Raw genomic sequence first — 16441 nt, 5'->3', positions numbered from 1 at the left:
AAGGCATGGGGGATACATACCTAGTACGTAGCACAGTCTCCCAATAGTGCTCCTATATATCCATTATCTTACCTACATTTTAAGAGCTTTATTACCTTTGTAAAGGTAAATATATTTAAGCATAGCTTTTCCACCCAGTATCGGGATTCTAAGAATGCAAGCGGTTACAAAGGGTAAGAAATAAACTCCTCTTCAAAGGCGTCTATCACACTTGAGGAAATACACAGTCCTCCTCACACAGTCCTTCAAGAAATACAAGAATGCTCACCCTGTTTAAGCTGCTTTAATCACTTCTAGTACAATGGGCAGATTAATATAGTTTAGTATTCCTAGTTAATTACGGTGACTAGCCTTTACAGAATTACCACTAAACCACGGTACTATGCCGTTTAGATGGAAGCGAATTAATAAAGATGACAGCTAGGAGGATCTAAAATTCAAGATTAGACATTTTTAAATATTTGTACAAAGGCAGATGAGTCTTAAATTCACACAAACATAAGAGTTGTTTTTGCTGACTCTGCTGCATAAATTCCCAAGAATATAATTGCTGTTTGAATTCATAGGCAAACAATGAAGAAAGCCTTGATGAACACTGGTCCACACTGGAATACCCTCAAAGACACGAGCCCCAGACTTCTGAAGCCTCATCTCATCCCTGAAAGGGACTAAGCTCAGTTTACCTACTGCTGCAAAGAAAGGTGAAGTTGCTAAGTTTTCACAAATGAAATCCAATTTTAAGGCAGGCTGAAACACTGCAAGTTGTTATTAGTGAGTGGTATAATCCACTGGCAGCGGCAGCCCTGTGCTATTTATGGAGGAGAAGAGATGCACAGCAGAAGAGTTCCAGTACAAACTTGGTTTTCATGCAAAAGGCCAGTGAAAAGGAACCGAGTGACTGAGGCAGTGACCTCATTCCCTGCCTTTCCACTGCCCTACAATTACAGGAGAATTAGGCTGAGTCATGGACCCAAACCTCACGTAAATCAAAGCCCACTCAATGACAGAGACACGCTAGCTCACCACGGGGAATAAATCCCTGCCCACGGGTCTAGAGCTGCATCTCACTGTAGATTTGATAGGAGAAAGATCAAACAGTAATTAATGCTTCACTGAATGCTGGAGAAAGAAAAAGGCCGTGCATTTGAAAACAGGATGACACCTCTCTCAGGGCTGAAGCAAAGCGACGGCAGAGCAGTGCATCAACAGCGAGTTCACAGCATCCACAGCAATGAGGCCTACCTCGGCACGACGACTGCGAAGCTCCTACGGCCTCCCACACAAAATAAGAAGTAGAGAAGACAGTAAATTCCTTCCAGCCATTGAAACTGAACAGGGAACAGTCTGACTGTGGTGCATATAAATGGATAAGAAGGCTGGAATGCCCAAAAGGGGGAGAGAAGCAATGAAGGAAAATGGGGTTATTCACAGGTTCATCACATGCTGCCACCAGGAGCTTGCTGTCCTTCAGGGATAGTTATCACAAAATGAGCTTACTTACATCCCATAGCCATTCTTGAAAGGATAAAATTCTGTACAGCATCTCTGCAAGTGGGACTTCATTCCCAGGGTCACTTTGTCCCTTTTAACAAGAAAAGCTGGTCTCCCACTGACAACCGGCAGTTCTACGCTCTGGTTAAGAATACAGATTAGTGGAAAAACATTTTCCAGGGCATTAAGGCATTCGTGAGTGCTTTGCACTCCCTTTAAAAAAGAAAAAAAAAAAAAAAAGGCAAGAAAAAAAAAGTGGGGTTTCAAAACCACATGGATGACTGAAACAGTCAAAGGTCAGGTAATTCTGGTACAGTCATTTGGGAAAAATTCAACAGAAGAGTTCGGAGCAGAATCCAGACTGCCCAACGCTTCATCATATGGTCAATGCCTTGCTGAAAAGTTTAGAGGAGGAAATAAAGATTTATTTTATTTTGTCCTGCAAGAAGGGGATTTTGTTGTAGCAGTTTCAGTGACAATAGCTTTTTGAAATATTAATATTAAAATATTCCCATTACAATTCAATATTAATGCACCCATGCCATTCTACAGAATTATGTAAAATTACACCAATACCTAGTATTCTTTTTAACTAGATTTAACTTGACAGGGCTTGACTTCCATGCTTGAATCAGATATGGGCCTGATTAATTTAAATTCTGTTCTTTGTATCAGAGAAAGCTTCATAAAAAAAAAAAAGACATAGTTCTATTTTCTCCCCTCGGAGACACATGGACAAATTTCACCTGTGAGAACCCACAGACAGAAATACATTTTCCACTGAAACCACTGATTTGCAATAAATACTGAGCCAGGATTCCTTTGATCTCTAATTCCAGCATGAGTCACTGCATGGGCTAAACACATCTACTGCACGTAAGGGTAAAGGGGGATCCAATCCTATTTACATCCTCACTTCCTTCAACATCTCTGCTCTCCATGTTAATGAGCCACTGTAAATTAATAAGTTTTCTTGCCCACATGAAGAGGACTAAGTTAATTCCTCCTCTTTTTAGTACAGTGTCTGTGAGCTGTCATGTCTTTCAACCCACATTGATCTCTGCTTACACATACAAAACCCCCACGCATTTCAAAGCAAACCAAAGTGGGTTTGTAACGCGGCGGCACACCTGTGTACCGATAACCGCACAATACAGAGCTTTATCTGAAGTTTACCTGTTCACAAAGGCTTTGTACTTTCTATTCAGATTCGTGAAACCATTTAAGATTGGGGAATCAAAACATTTGGCTTCTCCACAGCACCAAGAGATTTGTGAAGTTACAGGGAATTCAGGCGCAGGCTGTAATGCCAATGCTTTTGGTTGTATTTCTGTGCAAATTCAGAATAAATCCACTGAAATTAGCATCAGATTGAAGATTAAACATGGATACCCATTACTAGCAGCAATGCAAGCCATCCGTTTGATCACAAACGGCTGAAATCCCTCTCTAAAGCAATGCACATTGGCGGTTTCCAGAGACAAAAAAAAAGGAACAACTGAACATTTCTCCAGTGAGAACAAGCCCCAAAATGCAGCAGTGGGCTTATTTTGAAGCCATGACACAGAAAGCAGACGTGACTAGGTTCAGTCCCAAAATCTACTTGGAAGGGGATTCAAATTAACAACGTTTTGGGGGAAGCGGGATACATCAAGTGCAGCAGAATGCTTCCAAATTGAGTCCAGTAACCATCAAGTCACGTGTAGATGAGTTAGAGTGTGGAAATGCTTGAACAAAAGGCTGAAGAAATGCATCATCTGTGATTCACTTTCACACAGTAACAATGCAACTAGTCCATGTTCTGTGTCATTAACAAGCAGGACGCATCATTAATGGGCACAGAGCACTATTCTCTCCCAGCTCTCTTGATGCTCTTGTTATTGAAGTAGATCCAGAGGCAGAGTTGATGGCATGTTTGCACATGGATCAACACCACTCACAGCAAATAAAACCAAGATTCCCACACATTTTAAAGTTTTTTAAACAACGAATTTCATTTTTAAAAGGCTTCTGAAACGAAGCACCTTGTTAATCCCATCAAGGTAAAAGCATACACCTCCCCGTTGCTACTTAGTGCAACGGTACTAGAAAAAGTCACCCAATTGTTCTGACATTTTCACAACCATCACCCGCACAACCCAGGTACCACCGAACACCCTTATATCACCTTGGCTTTTTTCAAGCCTGCTTCTAAGCAGAAAGATCTGATAAAAACTGTTTGTAGACGAGGCGACAGCGAGGGATTACGAAACACCACACGCATTACTTGTTTCTTTGGCACCAAAACCAAATCCCACCCTCCCACACGACTCCTCCTCAATCAGCAGGCACGGGCACCTCTAAGTCACTAACTACGGTCATTCCCCTCTGAGCCAGACCAAGGCGTTTTAACAATACATTTGAAATTCAATAACCTATCGGTGTGCCCAAGCTATCGCCATACCACGATGATCTGATTTTTGCTCCCTATTCTAAACATGTAATAAAGTGGCGACAAGTTCCTTCACTTCAGATGCAAGGGTGGGAGGTACACGCATAAAAACGAGAACAACATGACCAGGACAACACCAGGACTTGGAAGCAGCCAGAGAGCACTCGTACGAAACGGGAGATGGTAAAACATAGAAAATACCCTATAGAAGCCAGGAGGATGGTGAGGTAGAGCAGAATGGAGCCTGAAAACTGGTTTAAGAGCACAGCCGTGCACGATACAGTTTCCCTGGGCCTTGTTTACTATGCAAAATTGGTCTTGTCCCATTTATTACCTTTTATTACCATTTATTACTTATCAGCTCAGGGTCCTGGGAAGAAGATAAATGTTAGTTCAGAAAGGTCACAAGGCTGCAGGAGAACTTCAGTTAGACTAACAGCGTACAGATACGCACTGTTAAGTTTTTAAACTTTTTATTTTAAAACACCAAACTGGAAGAAATCTCTTATTTTCTTATACAAACAAAAAGGCTGGTCTTAAACATTAAGATGGAGACTTAAGACTTTACTTAAACCGTAAAGAATGACATCCTGTGAGTATTTCCTGCAAACTAAAAAAAATTAATAAATTTAGTCACAGAAAAGAATACGCAGGAAGCCAACATAAGACCTGGCAGAGCATCACCACAAAACCCTCACCACAAAAAAAGCAGCTGTTGAGCTGTACGTGGGTTCTGTGCTTTCCTTAGCTACAAGCCCAGCACTCAAACTGCATTACTGCCACGAAAGCCTATGATTATGGATGATGAAGAGCTAGAAATAACTTGTTTCTCTGTTAATTTTCACCTCAGCCCTAAATTGCCAGGGTCTTTTGGGTTTAAGATCAGAGGTATCTGGGAGGTTTTTCTCCCAGACCTACTCAACGCTTAAGCTGTGCTCTGAAAGCCTGGGTTTTTGCCTTCAGAAAGGATGAAGCTTCCCACCATGAGTCACAGGAGGAATCAAAAGGTAAACTCAAAATATACACAGAAAGTCCTGTGGTTCTCTTGCAACAGAGGAAGCTGTTCTTTGAAGAATATGGCACAGATCCTGGCCCAAGTTTCTCCGAAACTCTAACCACGACACGAGGTGGCGATTCTTCTCTCCACCGCACCCAATCTAGTTCATCTGCGAATTCATGATTTTAATTAGAATTCATAGCTAATAGCTAGCCAAAGATAAAGTTCAGAACAAGCAGCTAACTTGCACTGCTAAGACAGCTAGTTCAAACCAGTCATAACACACCTTAGCCCTCCCTGGTTGCTCCCATTACAAGCCAGTTTCAGTAAGGCACACACACAGATTTATCTACTTAAATATTTAACAAAGTACAGCCCCAATCCCACTGTGGAGCACTGTTGGAAATCAGGATCAAAGAGAAATGTCCTCCTTTCCTTCCAAAACTTCTCCTACATTACTACGACCCAGAAGTCCCACAGTATACCACAGAAAAAAAAGAAATAAACCCGAGATTGGTTAGAGTGCTCCAGCTATCTGTGTATATCGTAAATGCGTGTCTTTGCAGCAGCATTTTAGAAGCAAAGATGGCATCATTTAAAGAAAGAAGTCTGAAACCCAAACAAACGTTATAGAGCTTAATTTGCACAGCTCCAAGCAGCACAGCTTTCCAACCAACAATTACAAGGGAGGTATATTTTTGACATACGGCCAAGTTTTTTTTCACATTAGACACTTTTATCCATTCTCCAAAAAGAAAAATTACTCTGTTCAGGACTGAGTCTCAGGTTTCACCAGAGTGAGCATTTAACGTCAAACTTCACATCTGATAAGGGGTATCCAAAAAACTGTAATACCAGGCTATGTGGCTGCTTTGGAAGCGGTAAGGAACACCAATTTTGGTGAAAAGCCACGTTGAAAAATAACTGCCCCTTTAAAACATAACGAGAAAATCAGAAATACCAGAATTAAATATATATATATATATATGGCTTTACACAGAGACTGCATTATTACCAGCTCTGTAACCAATTGAAACACGGACAGAAGTCTCACATGCTGGTTACATTCTTCTACAGGGATAAAAAAATTATTTGTTTTTTATTGGGTCTATGCGTAACATTTGCATCTTGTTACCACTGATATTTTAGCTTTAAAAGTTTTCAGACATTCCTCCAGGGCTTATCTTAAGCACATTTTTATTAAGTTCCCTTCTTTAAAAAAACCCAAGATCCAGTTAGTTTTGACGCGCACTGCCTTTGACAATGATAATCTTTGTCCTTTCCAGCTGCAGCAAATTTAAAATAATCTCTTTTTCAAGTGGACTTTATTAATCTTCCAAATGAAATACCGTCCTGAGGTAAAACAATTATTTCCAGTTCAACTCTTAGTAACAGTTAAGTCTCTGCTGGAAAAAGACGACAACTAACATCTGGCAGACTCAATATCTGCACCAATTAAGAACAATTTTGAAACCATAATATACAAATCGAATATTCAAGTGTTCAGCCTAAAGCTCTCCACAGACAGCTCAGCAGCCTTCTCGCAGCTAAAAGAAAAAAAAAAAAAAAGCCGCCAAGCAGGGAGAAGAGGGAATGCCTGCAGAAGGCCTCCCCCAGGTCCGCAGGCTCTGGCCGGCCACACGCAGCAGCATTTCGAGTGCCGTAACACGCAGCAGCCGCTCGGATCTTCAAGGGAGATCTCTGGGCGAGCCTGGAAGCCGAAACGGGGCACCCTCGTCCTCAGCATCGCTGCCCGACACCTTCCCCTCCGCACGTGCCTTGGCCAGGAGACGGGCCGGCAGCACTTCAGCCCCTGCCGCCAATTAACCAGACTAATTGGGGGGGGAGGGGGGAGCACAGCTCTTCTCCCCCTTCCCACAGCCAAGCAGACTCCTGGGTGAACGCTCACCAACAGACCTGGGGCATCACCTCCCGCTCGGGACGCCGAGGCCTGTTCAGCTCGGCTGGTGAAGCCTGGACGAAGGCCTCAGAGCGCCGGGGACCGGCGGTTACCTAATGACGGGCCGTGCTGGTTTCACATCCCCAACCACTCGCCAGAAAGCGGGTTTTTCTTCTAAATAACCCAAACAGACCACAGTAACCCTAAGCCCCTCACAGGGCAGCGGCACAGCCACACTCCTGCCACTAAACCTGCTTATCCCCCTCCCCAGGGAGCTGGTTACCCACGGACCGGAGGATAGAGAGATCCAAACACTGGGCATTAAAAACCCACAACTGTTTAATCTCACCTCAAACAAGGTGAAGCAGTACAGTTGGGTTTGGGTTTTTTTCCTGTCTAGGAAAAAAACCGCTTCATCTGTGCGTTTCAACTTACAAAACCTGACACCTCCATTTTCAGGTAACTGTCCCTGAAAGTATTTTTTATTGAGCTAGTTTGACTGCAAAGAAAGTGGACAATTTTGCCTTCTCTGGTTAAAAGGGCAGGAACAAATAAAAAGTCACAAAGTATTTGGAATCAGATCTATGGCCAAAATCTCTTCTAAATGCTAGCATCATTTGAAAAAAGCTAAAGAAAATGAATTCTAAGTTCATTTTTCCTATCATCTCCTCCGACTGCTAACTCCCACAGCTGAAGTCATAATCCACAGTGTAAAATCATTATCATTACTAAAAAAAATATTAACACAACATGCTAAGTAGAAAAAGATTTAAATTTAAATATAATTTGTGTAAAATAACATGACGGGTGGGGGCGGGGAAGGGCAATTTTGGTCTGAAATATCTGCTGGGCTCAGGGGGAGGAACGTTTTCTCATTTGTACATCAGATACAAAGGAAAGCCTGGGTAAAATATGATCTAGGTGCTCAACTGACTATGCACTCTGTTATTTTCGAGACCTCAGAACTCCAGTTTCTTGTGTTAGGATGTCCAAGAAACACGATTTTGGGGAATGGAACAAAGGAGTTGAACATATTTTCCTAAAATGAAGCCATTAGTAATCCCAAAAATTGCACAGGCAGAATTTCACTGGAAAGAGCATCTTAGATGATCTTCCACTGTTATTTGAAAGAGTAGCAGTAAAGCTGCCTTTAAAAGAAAGGCAGGATTCTTTCACCTCCGAATTCTGCCATTACATTTTTCAATTTGTGACATCAATGAGTTTGTGTCTTCAACAACAACAGACACGCATCACATATGAGCTACGTGTCTTTGAAACGAAGCATTTGCTTCAGCAGTATTCACTGACTTGGCAACGTAATCATCTGCCTGGTGTTTTCCTGGTAGCCAAATATCTCAAACAAGAAACACTTGCTAGCTGTGACCTCCTTAATCAAGTGGTTATCCTGGAAAGGGGAAAAAAAGCCTCCGTTGTTTCAGGCAATAAATGTATCACTATCTGCTTCAGCATTTGAGTTGGTGCCTTATCAGTCCCATTGCTTCAAAAAGGCTGCTGTGTTCTGCTGGTTCTCGAGTTCAGCAAAATGGTTATTTTCTTGGTGTGAAACAACAACAGCAGCGTATAAAAACCCGCTCTGTTTACAGACACACACCCTTCTCCGCAAGCCCACGAGTCTGCCTTAGAAACTTGTGCACGTGTCTGACTTTCTGCAGGCCCCAACAGCACCATCAGGAGATGGGCACAAGGCTTATTTTCCTCTTGGAGCTCCTTTCCCTAAATAAAACTTGAGCATCAAAGGGTTCACAGCAAGATAAGGTGAACCCAAAGTGGGTATTTACATACACCTACCTGCACACAAACATGCCATGACAGAGAACCCCTTCTCTGCAACACCAAGCAAACAAACATCGGTACCAATCTTCACAGGAGTGCTGACAAACACTGCAACACCCCATTAGCTCATGATAATGAAATCAGATTGACTAATCTACTCTGCAGGAATTAAATGTAAACCAGCACCCTATTACTCTGTAAGCATGCAGAAGTGCACTCAAGGCTGCACATGAAAAAGCCAGTCTACCCCAAAAGAGCGTAATGTGCGATGTCCATCTGACGGCTGAAGGTCACAGAAGAGCGGAATAATCATTCCAACTACACAGTAATGAACGTACCATAAAAGACACCCTGCAGATACAACACTAGCGTGATACGTGTTGATATGTATTAATCAAATTTTATTTTCCAGCATCAGGAGAAAACCTCGGAGAAATCCAGGTGAGAATCAGATCTGTGATTGCCTACAAAGAGGTCCCCTTCGCTCCATTGAATTTTTTGTTCATGCAACCCCCACGAGTGTGCAAGCAGTCACACCTGAACACAGACTCTGGGGTGCAAGTTTGCTGTACACAAGCGAGTGAAAGCAGAACAGACAGAATCAACCCCCTATCAGTTGAAACACTGAACTTAAATGGCCCCCAAGTCTCTTCCTCCCCAATACGAAAAAATAAATCACGCATCCATTAAAAAGCAGAAGCATCCCCAACTTTTGGTGACACAACCCACACCCAACACACATCTTCCTTAACCAAGCCATCAAACACAACTTCCTCTGAAGCATCACTACTCCCATCTCCTTGGTACCAGCCACAAAAACAAAAACAACCCCGTCGCACGATGGCATCTGCTATTCTAGACCAGAAAAAAAAAAAAAAACAAAGGCCAACTTCTTTTTCCATCTGGATTCTGTAGGTACTCCAGCCATGAGGTACCGAGCAATCGGGGAACGCAAGCGTTAAGATGACAACTGAAAGCAGACGGGACTTTAGTTAACAAATAGGCCAGAAATTACTACAGGAACAGATGTGCCCACCTAGAAAATCTCTCTAAACCGAGCTAATTCACAAGAAGAGGGCTGTTACAAAAGCTGATGACTAGAGGTACGCCAAGAGCACACTGCAGTCCTGTACCCTGGACAGAAGAAATTCAGCTACGCTTCACAGGCCAAGAAATGCTGGCTGCCTCCAAAAAAAAAAATACGGAAGGATTACATTTGTTCTGCAGAGAAAATAAAAATACAAGGCTGGGCAAGGAGGAAACGCATTTTAAGCCTCAAGATGACAAAACTCCGAACGGGAGTGCCCACGCCAGCCCCAGAGGACAGGCAGCTCGTCAGACAATGCAGGAATCTCCCTGCAGAATCCCAACTACCTTTTTTTTTTTTTTCCTCTGGCCTCCATCTCCGCCACAGCGAATACAGCAAACCGAAGGGAAGGCTATCCATCCCCGGGGCTGGGAAAGAACACCATTTAAAAACCCCAGGGCTTCCCACCAGGCCAGGAGAAACCTCCAGATTACCGGGGTTGACAAAGGCTGTTGTCAGGGCTTTTGTTTTGACTAATTCCGAGGAACATCTCGGGAGTGCAAACCTTCCCCTGCAGTATTTGCAACCCAAATATTGCAGCACTGAGCTAATTTCGGAGAGCTGGCACACAAAATCGACTACTGGAGTGATTAGTCCAGAAAATGAAGGCAAGCTAAATTTAGGAGTAACTGTGCAACGCAACATTAATAACAGATTATTTCCCTTCTCCACCAAAAAGGATTTTTTTGGAAAAATTCTTTTTCTTTTAAGTCAAGCTGATCCTTTGAAGCTCAAGGCTCTCCAGCCTCCCAGGGAAGATCCCCACAATTTTCTGCACTCCAAGCTGAGGTGCAAACCGCCCCCCGCCCTGAGGCAGAGCCTCCCCCAAACCCACGGGAGCATCCTCCCCTCAGGAAGGGAGCCGTGAGGTGGGGGGAGGCCTATCCCCATGTCCCCAAGGGTCTCCCCAAACGCTTCCCCCGCCCCAAGGAGGGACTCGCCCGTTTCCCTGCACTGCAGGAGCGGGCGGCCCGCACCCCCCCCCCCCATCCCCCGCCTCCTCCCGCAGGCTCATGGCCTCCCGCCCCGCAGCCGCTCACTTTCTCTTGTACTCATCCCGCTCCCGCTTGACTTTGGCCAGCACGTTGTAGAGGGCCCGGATCTCGGGGGTGATGGTGTCGATCTGTACCCCGACGCCGTCCGGATGGATCCAGGAGACACCGGGCCCCTGCACCGTCTCTAAGCCGCCGCCTCCCGTCCGCCGCACCTGGGTGTAGCTCCAGATGGTACCGGGCAACCGGCTGTAATGGGGCGGCGAGGGGAGCGGGGCGGCGGGCAGCCCGTGGCCGGGGCCCGGCGGCGGTAGCAGCGGGGGGTTCCCGCAGTCGGTCTGCACGGCCTGGTCGCGGGAGAAGGTTTTGTAGCGCAGGCGGCGATCGCGTTCGCTCTGCTGGGCCGCCAGCTGCTTCTCCAGCAGCCGGTTCCGCCGCTCCAGCTCGTGGACCTTGGCGAGGAAGCAGCGGAACCGCACGTTCAGGCCCTTCAGCAGGTGGATGTTGGAGCCCAGGTCGTTACGAAGCGCCGCCGTCACCGGCGGGCCCCCCCCCGCCGCGGCCGCCGCTGGGCTACCGGGGCCGCCGCCACCGCCGGGCCCCAGCGGGCAGGAAGCGGCGGCCGCGCCGGGGGAGAAGGCGCGGGCCATCTCCCCGAAAAGCAGCGAGTTCATCGCCCGCCGCCCGCCTCAGCTCCCCGAGGTGCGGTGAGGGGCGGCGGGGGCTGCGGCCGGAAGCGGCGGTTTAACGGTCGCCGAGGCGGAGGGGCCGCTGGGGAGCGCGCGGGCCGCCACCGGGGCGGGCGCTGAGGAGAGAAAAGCGGGGGAACGGTGAGCGCGACCGGCACCTCCGCGCTCCTGCGGCTGCCGCCGCCGCTACCCGGGCACTGAGCGGCCGCCGGCGCGGGGCGGGCCCGGCTCCGCCTCGCCGCGCCCCCGGCGCCAGAGGCTGCGGGCAGCGCCGCCGCCAGGCCCCGCCCCGCCCCGAAACCACGCCCCTTCCTCCGGAGCCTCGCCTTTCCCCATAGCCACGCCTCTTCGCCGCAACCACGCCCCCATCTCCGCCCCCTCCCTCAAGCCACGCCCCCGCCGGGCAGCAGGTCCCTCCACGTGGCCCGAGCGAGGTCTCACGGAGGCGGGGGGGGGGGTGTGATTTTTGGGGGGTGACCGGGTCCAGCAGCGCTCCCGGCCCCCAGCGTGCCCCTAGACCCATTGGCTGACATCAAATAAACGAGGCGGCATGAACCGCTCCCCGCCTTCGGCTCTGGGGGGAACTGCCTAATTAATGAGGTGAAATTATAAGGGGTGAATTTTGTTATCTGAAGGCAGAGTCCCGCCTAAGTGCTAAACAACGTTGATATTATAACGATTAAGTTATTAAACAAGCGTTTCCCAACTGCTGCTCCCGCACCTCTGAGCCGCTCGGCAATCAAAGGCTATTGTTTAATTGATTTCTGTGATGACGCCACGGAGCGGAATGATGCTTCGTGAGCAAGCGACGTACACGGAGAGCTCCCGATAACGCTGGTGCAGTACCACCACGCGCTCAAATAGGTCTTGAAATCAAAATACGGTGCTTGGCCAGGTGATAATTGTATTAAACGGCCCGGGTGATATTTATGTTAAACCACACGGGCAGCAGCACCCACTCGCTGCAGCTCCATCCGCACCCATGAGCCGTGCTCAGCGCCGCCACCGGAGGCTCCTCAAAGGGCTCTGTTAACGTGTTACAAACCTGTGTTTTCCCAGCACCTCCTGGAAAAAAAACATAAATATACCGGGTGGAGGTGCTTTATTAAACGGGTGACTCAAAGAAACACCTGAAAAGATTATCTTTCACTCAGCACAAAAACAGTTTAGCCTCGGTTTGTGTAGACTGTGACCTGTGTTCATTGCTGAGGTTACACCTCGAACACCTTGGTCATTTGGGCACGGCGTAACTGCTGCTGTTGGGTACCAGCACGGCACCAAACGGAGCCCCAGTCACAGAAAAAATTTGCAGCTCACTGGGAAACACTTCCACGGCATGTACCCCTCGCAGAGTCACAGCGATTCTTGCAAAAAAGTGCAAGGATCGACTAAAACTGCCGATAATAAGATGACAGTCAGGGGCAGAAGCCAACCAAGAGCAGGTTTCTCCCAAATCTGGGTCATTTCCCAGCTTTTAGGCGCGCGGCATCCTTGCTGGCAGGCGGCGATGCTGGAAAGAGCCGGGTGATTTCAGAACCGCGTGGTCAACAGCCAGGAAAATCCTGATGAGCCACAAGAGAGGGGTTTTTTTCCCTGTAAGGAAGCAGGAAAACATCAGCGGGAATGATAAACCACGCAGTTAATTAATGCTTTTGTAGCTGCCCGGTGAGACGATGGGTATCATGACGCAGCACCCATCGCCACAGCGGTGAGGACGGGCTCGCCATGGCCCGATCCAAAGGTCGTTACATCGATGAGTCTTTCTCCTAACGGGCTTTGGCTCACCCCCGGGATGCGCACGGTCACCGCCAGCATCCCGCACCGCCGCCAGGCTACGGTTTCACCCCAGCCCCTGAAAGTGAATCATCCTGAATTAATCACAACAATTAATTAGGCTTAAGCTCGGAGAAATGGGAATCCCTCTTCCACGAGGGCTTGTGTCACCCCGGAGCAGACCCTCTGCCACCGCCGGCGTGCCGAGCAGCCGGGGTCTGGCACGTGGGATAGCCCGCGGCGGCTGGGGACATTCCTGCAGGGATTCCTCCGATTCCTGCCGTGGAAAGCTCTCCGCTGCCTGCCAATTGCAGATATAAATAATGAAGCACCGATTAGCCCTTTCCTATTTGGACAGGGAGGAAAAGGGATGGGAAATGGTGCTATTTCTGAACACAGAAACTCTCCGGCTGTTAAATAACGGTGACCACCCCTAGCGATGCTAATAATAAAGCGCTGGATTTAATTTTGCTCTCAGTTGCTTCACCCGAACGCGGGCTGGAGTCGGGGCTGAGTCTGGACCCTTGGGTTTGATTTTTACACCAAATTTTACCTTCGTTTCATTAACATCCTTCACTCGCAAACCTCGGCGGCTGTTTCAAGGCTGCTCTCTACATCCTCTTAATTATTTTTAATATTAATTTTCCTGGGTTTTATTGTACATTAGAGCTTTTTGTTAGTCTGACACTTGCGGAAAGTTGTTTTTTCCTTGGGTCTGTCTTCCTTCAAAATAACCAAACCAAACTGAGCAGCCTCGCCAGGAAAAACGCTCTGTGCCGAGTGACAGCAAATAGGTGATGCTGCCCCGGGCTGACGTGCATCGCCACTGAGTTACGGGTTATGTGTTTGAATAAACACACACCCCCCAAAACAAACAAGCAACAATCCTTCAGCTTAACATCCTCAAAACTCCCCAGCCCTCAAAAATGCCCAACTCAACAACCTCAGCGGGACGAGGGGACCCCTCCTTGGCTCCGACTTCCCAGCGTGGCGGTGAAGCTGCGTCTCCAATGTCCCCGGCGACCTGCACCCCCCTCCTTCACCCCCTTCCCAATTCCCTTGGGCTGTGGCGACCGCCCGAGCCTGCTCTTCGCCGACCTCAGAGATGGCAAAGGGTGATTTACTCAGCCCGGACTCTGCAGTAAAAAGAGGTAGCTTCTTTCTGAGGCTGCCATTTAACAACCAGCAAGCTTCAGTGGTTAAACTGGGATTAGTATCACTCACCTGGGGCTCTTACCCTTGCACTGCAGTTTGCTGCTTGAATAAAGCTATTTGTGCAAACCAGGCTAATGAAATAAGCAGAATTTTTAGCCTTGCCTTCCCCAAAGTGGTTGGTTTTTAACCCAAACCCGTGTGATGGTGCACAACCATCGGCGGCGTGATGGCATTAGCAGCGGATGAGTTGCTGCAACGAGTCCCCGCCGCATCCCGGCTGCATTTTTGGCTGCCGAAGCATTTCCGACTCCAGCCAGCCCCTTTCCCCTGCACGCTCCTGCGTTTGCACCAGCATCAGGCCTGTTTCTTGAGAAATCGGAGCAGAAACCACCCCCTGCCTGCCCGTGCCCTGCAACAGGCACGTGGGAAGACGGTGACTCAGACCCCACCGGTGACTCAGAGCCCACCAAACGTGCCCGGCCGTTGCATGAAGACAAGAGGGCTGCACCTCTTCACCCGCTCGGTGGAGAAAGGGCCAGGTTAGTCACCGGGGTTGTCGCTTCCAGCCGTATAAGGGAAGCCCTTGGATCACACCAGGAATTGCATCGGTCATCACGGCACGCTGCAGGAACAGAAAACATTTGGCAGGATGCTATCGGTAATGGGGGAGGAAGGAGTTACAGCAGTGTTACAAAAGCAGCAATTTTTCCTCCCTGCAGGTTCCTTATTGCCTTTAAAGGTCTCTCCTCCTCAAACAGTGGGTTTTCTCCCCACAGATTTTCTACCAGTTCTATCAGCTCACGTGAAACAGGAGCTGCTGCTTAAACCCAGCACCTTCTCCCACCGTGGGTCTATTCTTTTGCTCCAGTCGCTTTTTTGGAGGTAAAAATCTCATTTTGCCACATTTGGGGGTTTTACAGAGTTTGGCCACAGAAAGGGATGCTGCTCACACGCGGGTGAAGAGCTACATTTGTCCTCAGCCCACCAGCAGAGAGTTGGGGATGCAAAGGATGGACCTAGGCTGCTTGACTCTTCAAGTCATCCCCCCGGGCTGGGAACGATCTTCTCTATGGAGATCATATGAATATTTTGGAAACAAAAGCTTCTGCACGAGGTTCAACCCAAAAGGGTGGGTGAACGCAGGAGACAGGGATGCAGCAAGAGATAAAGACGTTGAGAGCAACTGCGAAGCATCCACTGACTTGGGGCGGTTGTGACACGCCGTAGTATTTCCTTGGAGACTGTGGCAACATTCATTGCTTCGTTAGTAACCAAATATTTGCATCTGTATTGAGTAGAGCAGCAAATATGCATCGATAAGCCCGTGCAGGCCGCCGCAGGTGTGTTTTAGGCCACAGCGATTGCTTTGGCAGCTTCATCGAGGCTAATTGCAGGATGCTGCGTCGTTAATTCGTGCACGCCCGAGCGCGCAGCTTCGATCCCGCCGGTGCCACGCTTTGCATTCTGCGGGCAGCAGGTAGACCCCGGCCTGATGAATTTCGGTGTGGAACGACTCTCAAAGACTTTTGGTCTTGTGGGAAAAGCTATGATATGATTCCTCTTTCGCTGTTCCCCCACCCACGCTGGGCTCAGCGACGGGTTGAGCAGCGTTCAAAGCTCAACTGGGACATATCTTTAGCTCCCTATCTCAACATCTTTTCCAGAAGCCATCAGCTGAGTATTTTCACTCCTTGTGCTGTGGGATTTTCAGCCTGATGTGTTTTGCACGACACAGGATGAAGAAACTCTTCCTGGTGGGAGCTGGTGATGGAAGCCCTGGACTGCTCCAGCCCTCCGCCTTCCATCCCGGACCCGGAGGGATGCTCGTGGTGGCCACAAGAAAACTTGGTGTCAGCGGAGTGAGTCAATGAACCGAAGCTGTCGGAGCAGCTCCCCTCCTGGATTTCCCAATGTCCTGGGGTGTTTCTGAGGGAGAGGTCCTCGGGTGGAGCACCTTGACAGCTAGACGCCCAGTTTTCAACAATTCCCAGCCCATAATGCAGCCCGGTGGCCCGTGGCTGGTAAATACCTTTCCACTGCGCCAGCTGATGCAGTCACCGAGCTCGTTACATCAAAACTGCTTACAGCAGGCAAAATACGGACCGAGGGAAGGGAAATATTAATGACCTGGC

General features: G+C 48.1%; 1 protein-coding gene across 1 annotated transcript in view; it reads right to left on the bottom strand.

Moving 5' to 3' along the window:
- Nucleotides 1-11366, bottom strand: part of IFFO2 (intermediate filament family orphan 2) — a 36667-nt gene extending 25301 nt beyond the window's left edge. Inside the window, exon 1 of the mRNA XM_086476123.1 lies at nt 10741-11366. Within this exon, the coding sequence (XP_086332249.1) occupies nt 10741-11366 (626 nt within the window). The remainder of the gene's footprint in view (nt 1-10740) is intronic.
- Nucleotides 11367-16441: the final 5075 nt, after the last annotated feature.

Source organism: Leptosomus discolor, chromosome 20 (genome assembly GCF_034619465.1).
Source record: "Leptosomus discolor isolate bLepDis1 chromosome 20, bLepDis1.hap2, whole genome shotgun sequence".
In the NCBI taxonomy this organism is placed as follows: domain Eukaryota; kingdom Metazoa; phylum Chordata; class Aves; order Leptosomiformes; family Leptosomidae; genus Leptosomus; species Leptosomus discolor.
This window is presented reverse-complemented; position numbering and strand designations above follow the sequence as displayed.